Below are 16,160 nucleotides of genomic sequence, written 5' to 3'. Positions count from 1 at the left end.
TTTACAAGGTGGCTGGGTGTGCTGTGAAGTGATGGAGAGACTTCCCACTATCTTAATTTCTTCAGAGGTCTAAATTTGTATCCATACATATAAATTAGAATATGAACATTTTATGTAAATTTGTGCCATGGACCTGTGCCCTGGTTCCAGTGATTTGTTTGTAATTTCAGCCTTTTAGATTTCAGTCATAGATCTCTTTAGGAATGCAGTCAGCAGTGTACTTTAATCTTTATTTGTGAAAATAACAGTTTGGTCAGTGGCCCACATACCAACCACCTGCGTAGGCATAAAATAGCTGAGATAGCTTGCTTTGTCTGCCTGCCTGACTCAAGTACCGTCTTACCCTGAGTGGGGTTTACTACCTGCAAAAGGTATGAAAAGTACATCAGAAAATATTTGTTTCCTACACAGACACATTCCTTAGGCTGGAACACCATCCATTTCAATAGCCACGTTTCTGTCTGAAGACTTTTACTTCCTACAGTTAAAAGATATGTGATGCTTAATATAATTTTACATATTAATTTACTAGCAGCCTCATACCTGGTGTTGCTAGGGAATTCTAAGAAACAAAAATATATGCTGTATGCTGTTTTGAGATCAATGGTTAAAATCAGTCAAGCTTTGAAAGGTTCATTCCACCTTCTTGATCCAGTTGTATTCAAACACAGACAAGTACCTGGTCCTTGATCTCAGGAGCCATAATGCAAAATTTGGTAATGATATCAAGAGCATAAATATCAACATACATAAAGAATAGATAGATAACTTTTCATAGGTTTTCTCTCATCCAACACATCCTCCAAGGATCTGAGGGTGTCATGTATGGTCCATTCTTTTATATTCACAGCCTTTGGGGGTAGGTAAGGTCAAGATCTAACCTACCTTACCAAGGAAGCCTATCTAGCCCCTTCTCTTATGACCTTTTGCCAGTAGACAAAGGTGATTTTATTCATGCAGATCTCTGCAGGGCTGAGACCTTTGCCTCAGGTGGTGGCAGAATAGGGAGGGTGGTGGATTTGTGCAACCACCCCCAGTTCAGCCACACAAATTGCACCAGAAAGCAGGAGTTCCGCCACCACTTTGCCATTGCAGCAAAGTGATCAACACAAAGTGTGGAGGGCGGGATACTAAGGGAGGTGTGGAGATTGTTGCAGGATATAAAACCAGGTAACTTTGTTTAAAGTTACTTACTTGGCTTAACTTTTAATGTGAAATACTGCTTGCTGGGATATTTTTCTTTATCTTTCTACATATAAGAAGGCTCAAAACTTCTTTTTTTAATGAATGCTGAATGTTCAGGGAGGGGTGTCAAATATCCAAAGGAGACCAGGCCCTGACATGCCTTCCTGTTGCTTTAATTTTGATAGTGCAGCTGTTTTGTTTGTACAAGCTGTTCCTACACTGGCGATTATGTATACTCCAGGGAGTTCCTTCTTCTCTATGTACCTCCTCCACATTTATTAAGATCATCTCACTTAGCATTTCTCCATTTACTTTTATTAGCTCCAGGAAAGTGGAGAGTCAGACCCTCATCCATACTTCAGAACAGGGGTTTCCAAAGTGTGGTTTGCAGACCGGTGGTCCATAAGCTTTGTTCAACTCATCCATAGCGGTGACTTTGGCATCTAGGACAGTGTGTTACAATTAATAAACCACAGGCAGCAAAATCATTAAGTAGTTATTAAGAGCCAGTGTGGTGTAGTGGTTAAGAGCGGTAGTCTTATAATCTGGTGAACCGGGTTCGATTCCCCACTCCTCCACATGCAGCTGCTGGGTGACCTTGGGCTAGTCATACTTCTCTGAAGTCTCTCAGCCCCACTCACCTCACAGAGTGTTTGCTGTGGGGGAGGAAGGGAAAGGAGATTGTGAGTCGCTCTGAGACTCCTTAGGGTAGTGATAAAGCGGGATATCAAATCCAAACTCTTCTTCTTCTTCTTTTACTACTAAGACCCTCAGCAATTTTCAAGTTGTCTAGGGGTGGGAATAAGTTTGGCAATCACTACCATAGTGTGCTCTCTGCTAAGAACACTAGTTATGTTATCCTGTGGTCTGATTGTATTTGATATTTTCTGGGAGATTTTAGGTTTTGGTACAACACGTCCTGCACTTAAATGCTAGAAATACTCCTGAGACATATTATCAATCAATATGTTTCATCAAACAAACAACAATTAAATTATATCAATGTATTTTACGTGAGGACCAGCAAAATTCAATAAGAATGAAGCCCCTTAAAATCCCATTACCTGAGGCATTACATTTTCATGGTCCGTAGTTTGGAAACTAATATCTTCATCTTTTCACAAGAAATTTCAAACAGTGTTCTTAGACTAAACATGGGGATTTCTTGTATGAACTCTTGATAAAGGTGGCAGCAAGGTGGTGCATGGCACTGAAACGGTTTTTAATGAAATTGCTTATTTTTTTGAGACTCCCCATCTATGCACACCTGTTGTAGAATGTACAATCATGGTTAATAATAGTACACCCTGCAAGCATTATACTTTGTTTAATTTTGACATAGAACAGGTTTCTCACCCAGTGGGCACATTTTTAATTTTGAGAAAATGCCATTAGCGCCAGTCACAAAATGGCTGCCATGAGGGTGTCACATAGCCAACATAGCTGTCACAGCTAAAGGAGCAGAAAAAGAGAGTCAGGAACAAAAAAATCATGAGGTATCTATATCATCACTACACTCACTCACAGAGAGAAGCTCTTTGTACTGCTACTCTTACAACATACAGCAGTGAAAAAGTATCACAGGAGTGCCCTGTATTTTCAACAAGTACTCTTTCTGGCCTTTTTTATCCCTAAGCATCCTTAGAATTGTTGATTGTCAAAATTTTGTTAGAATAAAATTATAAAATAGAAAACCCAACAAGGCTCATCAAGTTCCTAGGGAGTGCCCAGAGTTTTTCACTGCACATCTTGTTTGGGTCATGGAATGATCCTAAACCACTGTTAGTCCAACTACAATGTAAGCCCAGTTATTCAATTCTTATTTCACTTTCCCATCTCATCACTCTAACCCTTTCGTTCTTTAATTTAAAACAAATCAGACGCTGTCATTGCCCTGTTTTCCTCCTCTCCTTCTAGCATTGTGCTGTGTCAGCTAACATTTGCCCTTTCACTGACAGTTCTAATTCAGCACAGTGGCAAAGCAGGCAGAGTGGCACGGACAGTAATAATAGGCTTTTATAAAGTAAACAAAGTCATTCAATGGAGGTCTGGTTTTCTGTTGAAAGAATGAAGCCACCTCTGTTTTGGAATAGTTTTTTGGAAAGCGCTATCAAGTGCTCTGACTCACCTTTTGTTCTCTCCATTTTTCTCCCTTTCCACTATACAGCCCCAAGTGTACCATTGGTCTGCGTCGGAATCAGAATAAATGAAACATCAAAAAATGGAGTGCAAGTGTTCTTGCTTGAATAGTTATTTCCCTTTCACACTGTCCCCTTCCACTGCCTGCATTCCCTGGATATGGTGTTGGGGGACCCTTGGCAAAGGTGTGAGATATAGTGTTAAGGGGGGTGCACACCTTATGTGAACAGAGGTGCCACTTCGGATCTTAGCCACACTAGTTTGGTAACAAAGAAACTGTGCAATTGAAACTTAAGGTGCACCCAGCCAACACATTCCATCAGTACAAGGATTTATGCTTGCACAACAGAAATTTTCCCCTCTCCTGCCCTTGCACACACTCCCTAAATCTGTTGTATGGATTTCCCCAACGCTGTCATGGCCAACCCAAGGACAATGATGGAGAGGACTAGAGGCTTCTGATCCTTAGGAGAGACCCAGTGACTTGGGGGCCAGACAGCCAGATCCTGGGAAGGGCCCAAGTAGGTTAATAGAGAAGTCTTCCATCCTCCCTCTGGAGATGCCCTGTCCTTCACCTGCTGAGGAACCAGCTTTGGTGCCTCCTATCACTCAGGAATCTACTCCCTCTAGAGAGGTGGCTAGCAGTAAGTCTGATGCTGAGCTGACCCTGTCTCCATCTCTTTCATCACAGACACAGAGATGCCAGTGTCAGCCTGAACATGGCTCATAAGGCCAACCCACCCAAAGGAGTTTCTGCTTGCTTGTCCAGACTTGGGACCCTAGCTACTTCAACGCTAAAGCTGTGCCCACCCCACTCTTTAAAAGGAAGGTTCAGTGGGTGTGTCACTTGTTCCATCAATAACTTAGCTTATGCTTAAAAAAAGGTTAAGGACCCATGACAGTTAAGTCCAGTCGCGAACGACTCTGGGGTTACGGCGCTCATCTTGCTTTACTGGCTGAGGGAGCCGACGTTTGTCCACAGACAATTTTTCTTTTTCTTTTTTTAAATTTTTTATTTATAAAATTTTCAAATTTAACAATAAATAATAAAGAAAAAACATTCCATTTGAATTATACATCCAAATCTAATCTTTCCACTTTCACACTTCCTTCAGTCTATCTGGAAATTTTCATGTTTTCACAATTATTCACATTTCTTGCATCTATATTGTTTTGTTTTTTAAACCAAATTAATCTTAACAATTATTATAAAACAATATTTCTTTCCATTATTATCCCACAGCTTCTTGAAAACATACAAACGTTAATTGACCTTCACATATATTCTTAATATACTCTGTAAATTTATCCCAGTCCTCAGTAAATCTCTGGTCTCGCCGGTTCCGAATTCTGCCCGTTAGCTTGTCTAATTCTGCGTATTCCATCAACTTCATTCTCCATTCTTCTTTCATTGGGATTTCTTCCTGTTTCCATTTTTGTGCCACTAAAATTCTTGCCGCTGTTACTGCATATAAAAACAACTTCTCATCCTTCTTTTTTATGTCATTTCCTAGTATTCCTAATAGAAAAGTTTCTGTTTTTTTAACAAAGGTATATTTCAACATTTTTTTCATTATAAATCATTACCCAGAAACCTTTCATTTTTTTACATTCCCACCACATATGATAGAATGTCCCTTCTTTCTCCTGACATTTCCAACATTTATTACTCACTTTATACATCTTTCCAAGTTTTACTGGTGTAACATACCATCTATATAACATTTTCATAACATTTTCGTTTATTGTAGTACATGCAGTAATTTCATTCATTCTTTCCACAATCTTATCCAATCATCAAATTGAATATTATAACCAAAGTCTTTGGCCCACTGAATCATTGCAGCTTTAACCTCTTCATCCTTAGTATGCCACTCAAGTAGTAATTTATACATTTTTGATAAAATTTTATCATTATTCACAATTTCTTTTTGAAATCTAGATTTTTCATCTTGAAAACCTCTTTCAAGCATCTCTTTTTTAAACATCGCATTCAGTTGGAAGTAGTGTAACCAATCAAACACATACTCTTTAACTTCATCATATGGCTTCAATTTCCATTTATTTCCTTCTTTTATGATTAAATTCTCATATGTAATCCAGCTCCCCATCATATTGATCTTCTTAACACTCATTACCTCCAATGGCGACAGCCAATATGGAGTTTTAAACTCTAATAAACTCATGCAAATTTTGTATTGCTGTTCTGTGTACACAGCAAATTGATAGAAAGAGAGATTATTCATGGGAACATTCTTGGTATTGTACAGTTTAATCTCTGAATGAGCAGCACTGTTTAAATTATTCAAAATATGGAAGAAATGAAGGTGTCATGTCTGGTGGCATGATAGCAGAATACCACAAAGTTGAGACTATTCCCCCACCCCCAAGAGTAGACTGTACTGCATTCAAAATACCACCACCCTCAAGAAATGGTTGTGATGGCTGGTTTTTTCAGTATTTTTGTTGGTGTTTTCTCCCCATGACCAAACATATGAGTTTCCCAGCAGCCTCTACCAACTATTATCCTGTATTTTGAAGTTCCAGTTTCATAAAACTCAAAAGGCATGCTGGCTAATTCTTGGTATAATCTATGCAACTCAGAGTTTTTGGGTCAAATGTGTAGTTGCGTGTGTAGGTCCCCAAGCCACCCCTCAAATAACTTCACACATAACACGTAATTTTAGTTTTGGTTTTTGGGCTCTATTTTGGCCACAACTTTATTAAAATACAAAATATTGTTTAGACATTGGTTATGACTATCTGTCCCCCCACCTGGGACAGAACTGACATCCCGAGGTCCGTTCGGTAGCCAGTAGAAGAGAAAGTCAAACTGGGGGTCATTTGAGCTAAGCGTCGGACCCACGCTGCTCACCCCAGCAGCTCCCCGAAAGCTTGCTGGCCCTATTCCCATGACAGGGATTCCCATGACAGGGATTGGGCGGCCCTGGTCCCATGACAGGGATTGGACGAAATCGTGGCAAGCCCCAGGATTCCTTTAACGGAATTCCCTTCAGCGCAATTGGAGGGGCAGGCACAGCCTATCCTGACCCCTCCACCACCAGTATATTATAACCAATGCCTAACCGCAACCTTACAAGTTGTAACGAATTGCTGAGTAGTAGGCAAAAACCAAATGGCACAGCCAATCACCAAATGGCAAAATTCCTACTAGGCCCCTGCTCCAAAGCAGACGACCCCATGACAGGCAAAGCAAGGTCAACCGGAAAAGAGGGTGGGCGGGCAGGTGATCCGATGCACTCTGCAAAGAGAAAGAGAAACCAGAGTGCACCAATATTTAAAGACTATGGTCCCACCCACCCAATTTGCAACATACAATTTGCCCCAGCAACCCGGTTACCCAATCATAGTGCCAGGCAACAACTATTAACCTGCCTGGCAACAAGAGGCCTGGCCTGGCGGTCCACACCGCAACACGTGCTCTCATTTATTGGAGAACACGCTTTATCAAAGGTTGGACTATGCCGAGAAGTGTGAGAAAAAATACCGTAATCCAGAGCTATCACGTTTGAATAAACATTTGTGATCATGGTGCACTTAATATAATGCTTTAGTGCAGAATCAGAGCATGCATATCCACAAAACATATCTCAATGTGTCTGAAAAATATGAGACACATTGACTTTTTTCTGGACATCAGTCAATTATATATATATAAAACCATTTAACAGTAATAGCATTGTTGTTGCTGTTGTTGTTGTTTAGTCGTGTCCGACTCTTCGTGACCCAATGGACGAGAGCACGCCAGGCACTTCTATCTTCCACTGCCTCCTGCAGTTTGGTCAAACTCATGCTGGTAGCTTCGAGAACACTGTCCAATCATCTCGTCCTCTGCCGTCCCCTTCTCCTTGTGCCCTCCATCTTTCCCAACATCAGGGTCTTTTCCAGGGAGTCTTATCTTCTCATGAGGTGGCCAAAAGTATTGGAGCCTCAGCTTCACAATCTGTCCTTCCAGTGAGCACTCAGGGCTGATTTCCTTAAGAATGGATAGGTTTGATCTTCTTGCAGTCCATGGGACTCTCAAGAGTCTCCTCCAACACCATAATTCAAAAGCATCAATTCTTCGGCGATCAGCCTTCTTTATGGTCCAGCTCTCACTTCCATACATCACTACTGGGAAAACCATAGCTTTAGCATAATGCATTAGCATAATGCAGAGTAGTATTAGCATAATACTTTATAATATACTCAAAACTCCTTAATCACTAGTCACAGAACAAACTATTCTGATTGTGCAACATAAATTAAATGTACATGTATCAGTATTCTAAACATTGGTACTAGGAGGTTAATTTTTCTGGATGTTGTGAGTAAAATGGAGAACATGCCATCAAAAGTCTAGCATAGAGTAGCCAACGGGATTCACTTCAGCTGTTGTGGAATACAACTCCCATCGTCCCTGTCAATTGACCATGCTGGCTGTGGTTGATGGAAGTTGGTAGTCCCAAATACCAAGGAGACACCACATTGATTACCTTTCTGTTAGGAATTCAAGTCTGGATAAAAAAATACTTCAGATATCAAGCACTGTTTTCAAGTCATCTGCAGGTGTCAAGTGACTTCTGGGTCAGTCATTGGATAGGAACACATCACTGGGGAAAACCCACCTCATATTCTCTGAGGTCACGTTCACACCATAAAGCACATTCAGTTTGCATTTAAAGAAAATGGCTCCCCCTCCCCCGGAAAAAAAAAAATCTGTGAAGTGTACTTTTGTTCAGGGTACTGGGAATTTTAGCTCTGGGAGTGCTTTAAATGTGTGGTGCAGATTTGACCTGGGTTTTCTCTATTTTACATAGATTCATCGCATAATTGTACAGTATTTCCAATCCAGAAGGCACAATGTTTGCCGTGTGAAGTAACCATTAGATGAAAGGAAGGAATGTTGCAAGCCACCCAAAGTGTGTCCAATGAAAATCCCAAGCTATGTTCCAGTAATCCAGTATGGTTCATAAGAGCAGAGGCCTTATGAAGGCAAATTTTGGGCTGATAAATTCCAACCTTCCCTGCCGCCCCCATTGCCTAATCAGTCGACTGTGGAAGAACCTCTTCCTTTCCCTTGCCTCCTCTCCCCCACAAAGCCTGCTTTTGCTATTGCACTTCTTTCTCTCCATCACTTTCTCTCCTGTATTGCATGCATTGCACATCTTTCTTTCTCTTCTCTTTTGTTTTTGTGTGTGTGCATATACACACATTGCCTTTGGCTGTCTGTTTCTCTTGCTGCCTCATGCTGCCCTTTCTGTCTCCTCTCTCTTTCCCAAAGCTGATGCACGCACTTGTGAAAGACTGAAGATAATAATGGTCATGTCTGCAATAGAAGTAATCAGCTTTGATTTTGAGTTTTGATCCCCCCCCCCCCGTAATTTTATGCAATCTGCCCAGGCACCTGGGTCAAATTGGTATGTTTAGAAACATGTGGTCTCTTTCACAGATTAGTGTCCCAAGTATACTAAATGTTTATTTGCATCTGAGATGCAGATGTTTTAAAAATGCAGTTGGAGGGGGGGGCTGATAATTAACAGGATTCTTCTTCTGAAACTAGTGGGGGGAAATCTACTATTGGGAGATTTCCCTCAAAACCAGGAGGGATTTTTCTTGGGATCACAGAATGAGTGGTAAGGGCTAAATTTGCCTTTTCATGCCTGCCCTAATCCTCTTACCGGTAATTCACTTGTACGTGCATGCACACACACACAAAATGCAACTTGCATTTTAAAGAACCTGCATTTTATATGCAAGGATGCATTTGACAGCACAACACAACACAGATGCACCATGCTTTGATGCATGGTGGGCTAGATGAGGGCCAATATGCTGAAGTTGAACCCTGACAAGATAGGAGGCCTCATGAATGGATGGTTCTCATGCCTGGGAACTGGGCGATTTGCCTGTTCCGAAGGAGCAAGTACGTCGCCTGGGGGTGCTCCTTGATGCATCATTGTCACTAGAGACCCAAATGACTGGTGACCAGGAATGCTCTTTACCAGCCATTCCTGGACAGGAATAGCTTTTCCACAGTGATCCATGCATTTGTAACCTCAGTGGTAGATTTGTAATTCCACGTGGGGGTGCCCTTTAAGCTGATTCAGAAGCTGCAGTGTTTAGGTTACTGAGTGGAGCTGTGCGACATCACTTATAAAAGGACTGCAATGACTGCCAATTTGCTACTGAGCTAAGTTTGAAGTTCTTTTGCTGGCTTCTCATGCTCTGAACAATGTGAAACTACACTATCTGAAGGAATGGCTTCTCCCATGTAGACTTGCCTGTTTGCTGAGATCTTCAGATAAGTCTTTCTTGCTAGCTTGCTGAGATTCATCTTATAACAACCTGGAGGAGAACCCCTTCTGTTGAGGTGCAGAGCTTTTGCAACCACTTCCCCTATGAAATAAGGCATACATAAACTGAGTTTTTGACGCTTGCTAAATACTTATTTATGCACCCAGTCATTTACCCTTACACATCAGAATACTCTTACACGAAGATGTGTGGGGAAAGTAAAAACAGGCCAGGTTTTTCTTTTAAAGATAATGCATTGCAATTTCAAAAAAGAAAAGAATGAACCCATAAGCTATGGATTTATTGTAAAGATCCTATTACATTTTTTCAGAATTGTGTCTGCAACGGTAAAAGCCACTGTTCTTGTGATGCGATCAAAGGCAGTAAGGTAAGAGGTTGCATATTTACTTTTTTTAAAAAAGTACATAATAATTAATATTTGCATAATACTTTTGAGAGTTCAAGTACTTCTCATACATTATATGATTGTAATCCTTGGAGCAAACCTGTAAGGTAAGGCAGTGTTATTATCCCCATGGCGAACTAAATTAACTGGTGGTGGCAGCAACATTTTGATATTTCAATAACTAGGATGTGATAGAACATTTTGAGATTATATGCTGTACCTTGTACTAAAAACAGTGTAACAGTTTGGGCATCATTTCAGAAATGTATTGCAGAAAGAGTTTGAAACTCTGATTTGTGCATTCAGATCTGTAGTATTCCTGACAAATCAGCTCACTTATAAGCATAAAGAAAGCTGAGAAAATTCTGTGTGCACAAAACAGTAGTGTGCCCCCTCCAGCGGCACATGTTAGAATAGCATGATATGAGAGAAAATAAAAATGAACTGGCAACTATATTTATGGGCTAACAAGATTAGGGGCTTAGTTGGACCAATAGTAGGACTAAGCAATATTCACTTAGTGTTTCATTTTGCTTTTTAACTTGTTCATAAACGACTAGAGATAGGGGTTAGCAGCGAGGCAGACAAGTTTTCTGATGATACTAATGGTGGTTTAAAAAAGGGATTGCAGATAGCTTCAAAATGATATTTCCAAGCTGAGTGAATGGGCATTAAAATGTCAAACACAATTCAGTGTAAACAAGTGTAAAGGAATGTGCATAGGGGCAAAAAAATAACTAAATCATAATGTTACATATTCAGTCATGGGGTCTGAACTGGCAGCGATTGACCAGGAGCAAGAAAATTCTTCTTCGCGCAGTGTGTAGTTAAATTCTGGAATTCTCTCTCCAAAGGGGCAGTGATGGCCCCCAACTTGGATGGCTTTAAAAGGCGGTTAGACAAATTCATGGAGGAAGCATACCTCTGAATACCAGTTCTGGAAACCACGGGACAAGAGAGAGTGCTGTTGCACTCAGGTCCTGCTTGCAAGCTTCCCACCAGCATCTTGTTGGCCACTGCGAGCACAAGATGCTGGATGAAATGGACTACCAGCTGGTCTACTAGACCATTGACTAGAAATTGACTACTAGCAGACGACTAGACTATTAGCAGGTTCTTCTTACGTTTTTATGGATAAAGATATCGGGTAGCATCTGATACTGCATGAATTGTGTTCCGTTCATGACACACAACTTTCCAATCCTTTCCTCTCTCCATGCACCTCCAAAATTAATGTTGAGGGTGCATGGCGGGTGGGAGCAGCTGCAAAGGAGAGGAAGGGGAAGCTCCATTGCATAAGTGGAATTCTGCTGGGCAAGCAGAACAGTACCATTGAGTGCAGCCTATTATTTTATTGACCCTGATTAAATTAATCAATTTTTGTTTATACCATCACTGTAGCCTATACTATTATGCTAGTTATCATAACAGTGTGGTACACTGGTTTGACATCATCTGATAGGAAGTGCCTACAGAGGGTGGTGAAAACAGTACAAGTTATTATGGACTGTCCTGTGAATCCGCTGGTTGAAATAGCGGAAGAACGTTGCCTCAGGAGAGTGAGGAAAATTCTCAGGGATGATTCACACCCTGGCCGGCACTTTCTTGATCTTCTGCCCTCAGGCAGAAGATATAGAAGAATGATTAGTCACACCAACAGGGTAAAAAACAGCTTCTATCCGTGGGCTGTTAGGCTGCTGAATGAAAAGATAACAACAGGGCAACTGACTTTTGGGTTTGGTGTGCGTCAGTAAACGAGGGGAATTAAGACTAAGAGAGCTGAGTGGGGGGGGTTGTGTAATCCCACTGTATACAAGTTGTACAACTGACAATAAAGTATTTCAATTTCAATTCAATTTCAAAATTCAATTTCAATCATCATTACACCTTGCAGAAAAAAGTTTAAAAACATTTAAGTACAATATATAAATGTAACGCTTCTGCTGTTTGAGAAATTCTTATGGATCGGTGCTTTCCCAGCTTCCTCAGCTTAGTTCTCAAGTGCAACATCAAACATAAAGTGGGATGTTGATGCCCGAATGTTCTTAGTGTCTGTGAGTCTATACTGATGGGAAGGCATGTGCTTGGATGGTTTAAAAAAATAAAAAATAAAAATCCAGAATGTTATGTGAAGATCTGTAATGAATTTGCAGAAGAAATGACAATGGTGCAAGCAAAGTCTTTACACAGATTGTGTATTGCAGGGTGAAAAGGGCTTTCCTGGTTTCCCTGGCCCACCTGGTCAGATGGGTTTCCCTGGTCCAGAGGGTCCTCCTGGGCCACAAGGACCGAAGGTATGTTGTGATCCCTGATGCATATTTATGGGTGCTGCAGTGTCTGCAGATGGCAAGTGTGAAATAGAGAACAATACCAAAAAAATACAGTGGTACCTCGGGTTACAGACGCTTCAGGTTACAGACTCCGTTAACCCAGAAATAGTACCTCGGGTTAAGAACTTTGCTTCAGGATGAGAACAGAAATTGTGCCGCCACAGTGCGGCCCCATTAGCTAAACTGGTGTCTCAGGCTAAGAGCAGTTTCAGGTTAAGAACAGACCTCCAGAACGAATTAAGTGCTTAACCCGAAGTACCACTGTAAATGACACCCGCAAGCTTACAGTTTAGTCCCTCTCTCTGACTGACATTGAATATTGTATGCTATTCTTTTCTTTTGATATATTGCCTTTTATTAACTTTCTATAAAAGTGTTTGGATTTTATTGCTTGATACTGTATGTTAAAAACCTCTAATAAAATTCTACATAAAAGAAAAAAAGAGAGAAAACTACAGTGGTACCTCGCAAGACGAATGCCTCGCTAGACGAAAAACGTGCAAGACGAAAGGGTTTTTCGTTTGTTGAGTTGCTTCGCAAGACGATTTCCCCTATGGGTTTGCTTCGAAAGACGAAAACGTCTTGTGGGTTTGCTTCCTTTTTCTTAAAGCCGTTAATACCCAGGGAATCCGCGCTCCGCAAGACGAAAAAATCGCAAGACGAAGCAACTCACGGAACGAATTAATTTCGTCTTGCGAGGCACCACTGTAGCACATCCCATGTAATGAAAATTCTGTTATATTGCTGGTCCATGTTTTATTGCTATGTATTTGCCCCGAGAGATAGGTAAGAAATAATTCTTTTAGACAGAATTTTTACAGAAAAATATTTTGTGCTTCCAATTCTGTTGCTGTTGTTATTATGGCTGTATTTTTTCTAAAGTCCCCCCCCCCCTTTAAAAGAAAATATTCATTGTGGGCCGTGTGAAGTAGCAGTCACTAAAGTTGGATTGGTTTTTGCCTGTTACTTGAATTCTTTTGATCATTAGACTAGGATATAACAGATATCAAACACCAGAAGAACAGATTGTGTCTTTGGACCTTCTACAAAAAGACAGGAATTCCAGTATAATTAACTATTGTTTTCTTTGCTTCCTAGGGTTTTCCAGGGCCAGCAGGCTTTGCTGGGCCTAAAGGTTCAAGGGTTCGTATTATGTTCAGTAATATATTAACTTGCAGTGTTCAGAACAGCAACAATTCTCAATTTTCTAAAAATGATGGACATTATCTCAGTGGTGCTATGATGTGCTTTTTGATAAGTGAATTGCAGCTGCAGGGGACTGCCAATTTTTTGGGAAGCGGTGCTGGGATTGGGTTGGTGGTTAGGCTGTCACATGGGGTTGTTGTGAGGATAACATGGGGAGAGAAAGAACCATGTGTGCAAGCTTAAACTCCTTAGAGGGTGGGGTATCAATGAGATACATAAATAAACATTTCCATTGTGCCATTTTTCCCCAAGCTACTTTGCACCCAGGAAAGCAAGCAGGGGTGCCTGTATTTCCTCTGCTACTGCAGGGCAAACAGCAAAGTGTGTTCTCTCCCTCATCGAGAGCACAGGTTGCAGGCGGGGCTGACAAGACACCTCACTGTTACTAGGCAAATGGTTTGGCCATCCCTTAAGCAGGGGCGGCCTGTTACTGGGGAAATCTAGATGTTGCCATTTGCTGATTGACAGCCCTATTTGTTAAATACAATGCTTGCAGCGAAGAACTTCCTCATTTCACTGCTTACTTAGGATCACCCACCCTCCCTTCCCTAATTTTAGGCTGTTTGCTTGACCTTGCTATGCCTGTCATGGGGTCGTCTGCTTTGGGGCAGGGGCCCGGTAGGAATTTTGCCATTTGACTGATTAGTGTGCGCCACTTGGTTTTCGCCTACCACGTAGCAAATCGTCACAACTTGTAAGGTTTGTGGTTAGGCATTGGTCTGGAATTGGTTGCTGGGGGGTATGGATTCGGCTGTGCCTGCCCCCCAAAATGCTGCTGCTGGTGGAGGGGTATGGATTCGGCTGTACCTGCCCCTCCAAAATGCTGCTGCTGAAGGGTTTTACCATTAAAGGAACCCCGGGGCTCCCCATGCTTTTGTCCGAAACCCCCTGGCAAGGGGCTAGGGCCACGCAAGCCCCTGGGAGCATGCTGGGGAGAGGTGAGGCATGGTTCCCAGTCCCATCTTTCTCCCCAGGTGACTTACCCTTCCTGACTTCGCGGGGGGTGTGAATGTCAGAGCTGTCCCCATGTGGGGGCAGTTAGTGCTACCAATGCCTAAGCAACCACTCACATTGCTGTAATTTGAATAAAGTTGTGGCCAAAATTATGCCAAAAACCTTAAACAAAAATTAAGTGTCAATTGTGTTTTTCTTGGGGGGGTGTCTTGGGGACCTCGACGTGCAAATGAATTTCCTCATGCTCGGCTCAATGACGGATCCTACAGCATTCCAGTGATGCAAATAATAATATGGCACAAACAATGTCATGAATGCCATTTGTTAAGCAAGTTCATGGAAACTAAGCACAAGGAGCGATCAATACATTTGCTGTCCTGGGATTGTTTTGGTCTGCTAGGTGAATTAAGGCTTACTTGTGTAATGGTACTTATCCTAGCCTTAGCACAGTCCGTTCTTTTGGACCCTTGAACAATGACAACTCCACAACTTTAGATAATAATAGGCTTGTTTCATTAAAAAAACAGCCTACTGACTGATTTCTTTCTGTGTTTCTTCTCATCATCAGGGTTTGCCAGGAGTCCCTGGTTATTCGGGTCCCCCAGGCCTTCCTGTAAGTACAACAAAACTTAATCGAGCAGCTTCAAGTATATTAACGTTACTGATGCTAATAAACCTTTAAGATAATGGAGGCAATAATCATCTTAAAGGTTTATTAGTATAAGTGCGCTATTACTGAGGCACAATGGTATTCAGTTTTAATAAACCAGCCGCCCATACAGTCAAAAGGCTACTACGTTTGCACTAATAGCTACCTTGGCAATGTTCTAACTACTTTTAGGGCGAAGCAGGAAATGCAGGTGCTCCAGGACATCCAGGTATACCAGGTTGCAATGGGACAAAGGTAAGAACGAAGCAAGAACCAATTGTGGACCACCTGTAAGAGGAAAAGTTGGTAAAGCATCACCCTGTGACACTTTATCCCTAGGATAAGGAGCCTGGGGGAGGTGTGTGCATGTGTAGTTAAGAGAGCACATCATTTCTTGGGACCCATTATGCTTTCTCCTTCCTCTCTTTGTCAGCTTCTCACTCACTGTCTCTCTATTTTCCAGGGCGAGCAGGGATTTCCAGGATTCCCAGGGCAAGGAGGGCTCCCAGGATTACCAGTAAGTTTCAGTTTATGATAGTCAAATGTGCCTTATGTAGAGCTTTCTCATTCCAGGGGTTCAAAGCACCACATACTAACTGACTGGGGAAATCCTGAGGAGAGAGGCTGGGAAATGTGTTGCAAACTATCAAATGGAAGCTTATAGTAAAGGACAAACTCACACAGCAAGTATTTGTGTCCCAAGCTTGGGCCACTGAATAGATAGCCTTTTATCATTAAAGCCACATGATATCCTGCTGTTCTACTCTGATGGTCACCTGGAAAGTCATTATTGATACAAAACAAACCAATCAGATACTTTTAGGTATCATCTATTATCATTCTTAACTTAGTTTGGGCATCAGTTTCCAAATTGTAAACAGCCCAATTTGCAAGTTCTTTTGATTTCATTATTTCAATGTTTCAGTACTGTTTCATTCTATATTAAAGTGACAATAAGAGAAAACACTCTATTAAAAAACATAGTTTAGGGGAA

General features: G+C 41.4%; 1 protein-coding gene across 1 annotated transcript in view; it reads left to right on the top strand.

Annotated features, from left to right (window-relative positions):
• The window catches only part of COL4A3 (collagen type IV alpha 3 chain), a 72,904-nt gene that overhangs the window by 11,651 nt on the left and 45,093 nt on the right, over positions 1-16,160 (top strand). Inside the window, exons 2-7 of the mRNA XM_081910296.1 lie at positions 9,953-10,009; positions 12,232-12,321; positions 13,456-13,500; positions 15,086-15,130; positions 15,359-15,421; positions 15,630-15,683. Of these exons, the coding sequence (XP_081766422.1) occupies positions 9,953-10,009; positions 12,232-12,321; positions 13,456-13,500; positions 15,086-15,130; positions 15,359-15,421; positions 15,630-15,683 (354 nt within the window). The remainder of the gene's footprint in view (positions 1-9,952; positions 10,010-12,231; positions 12,322-13,455; positions 13,501-15,085; positions 15,131-15,358; positions 15,422-15,629; positions 15,684-16,160) is intronic.

The sequence above is a fragment of the Podarcis melisellensis genome (assembly GCF_964234715.1).
Source record: "Podarcis melisellensis genome assembly, chromosome: 5".
Taxonomy (NCBI): domain Eukaryota; kingdom Metazoa; phylum Chordata; class Lepidosauria; order Squamata; family Lacertidae; genus Podarcis; species Podarcis melisellensis.
Note: the sequence above shows the minus strand (reverse complement) of the source record. Positions and strands in the feature narration are given on the sequence as shown.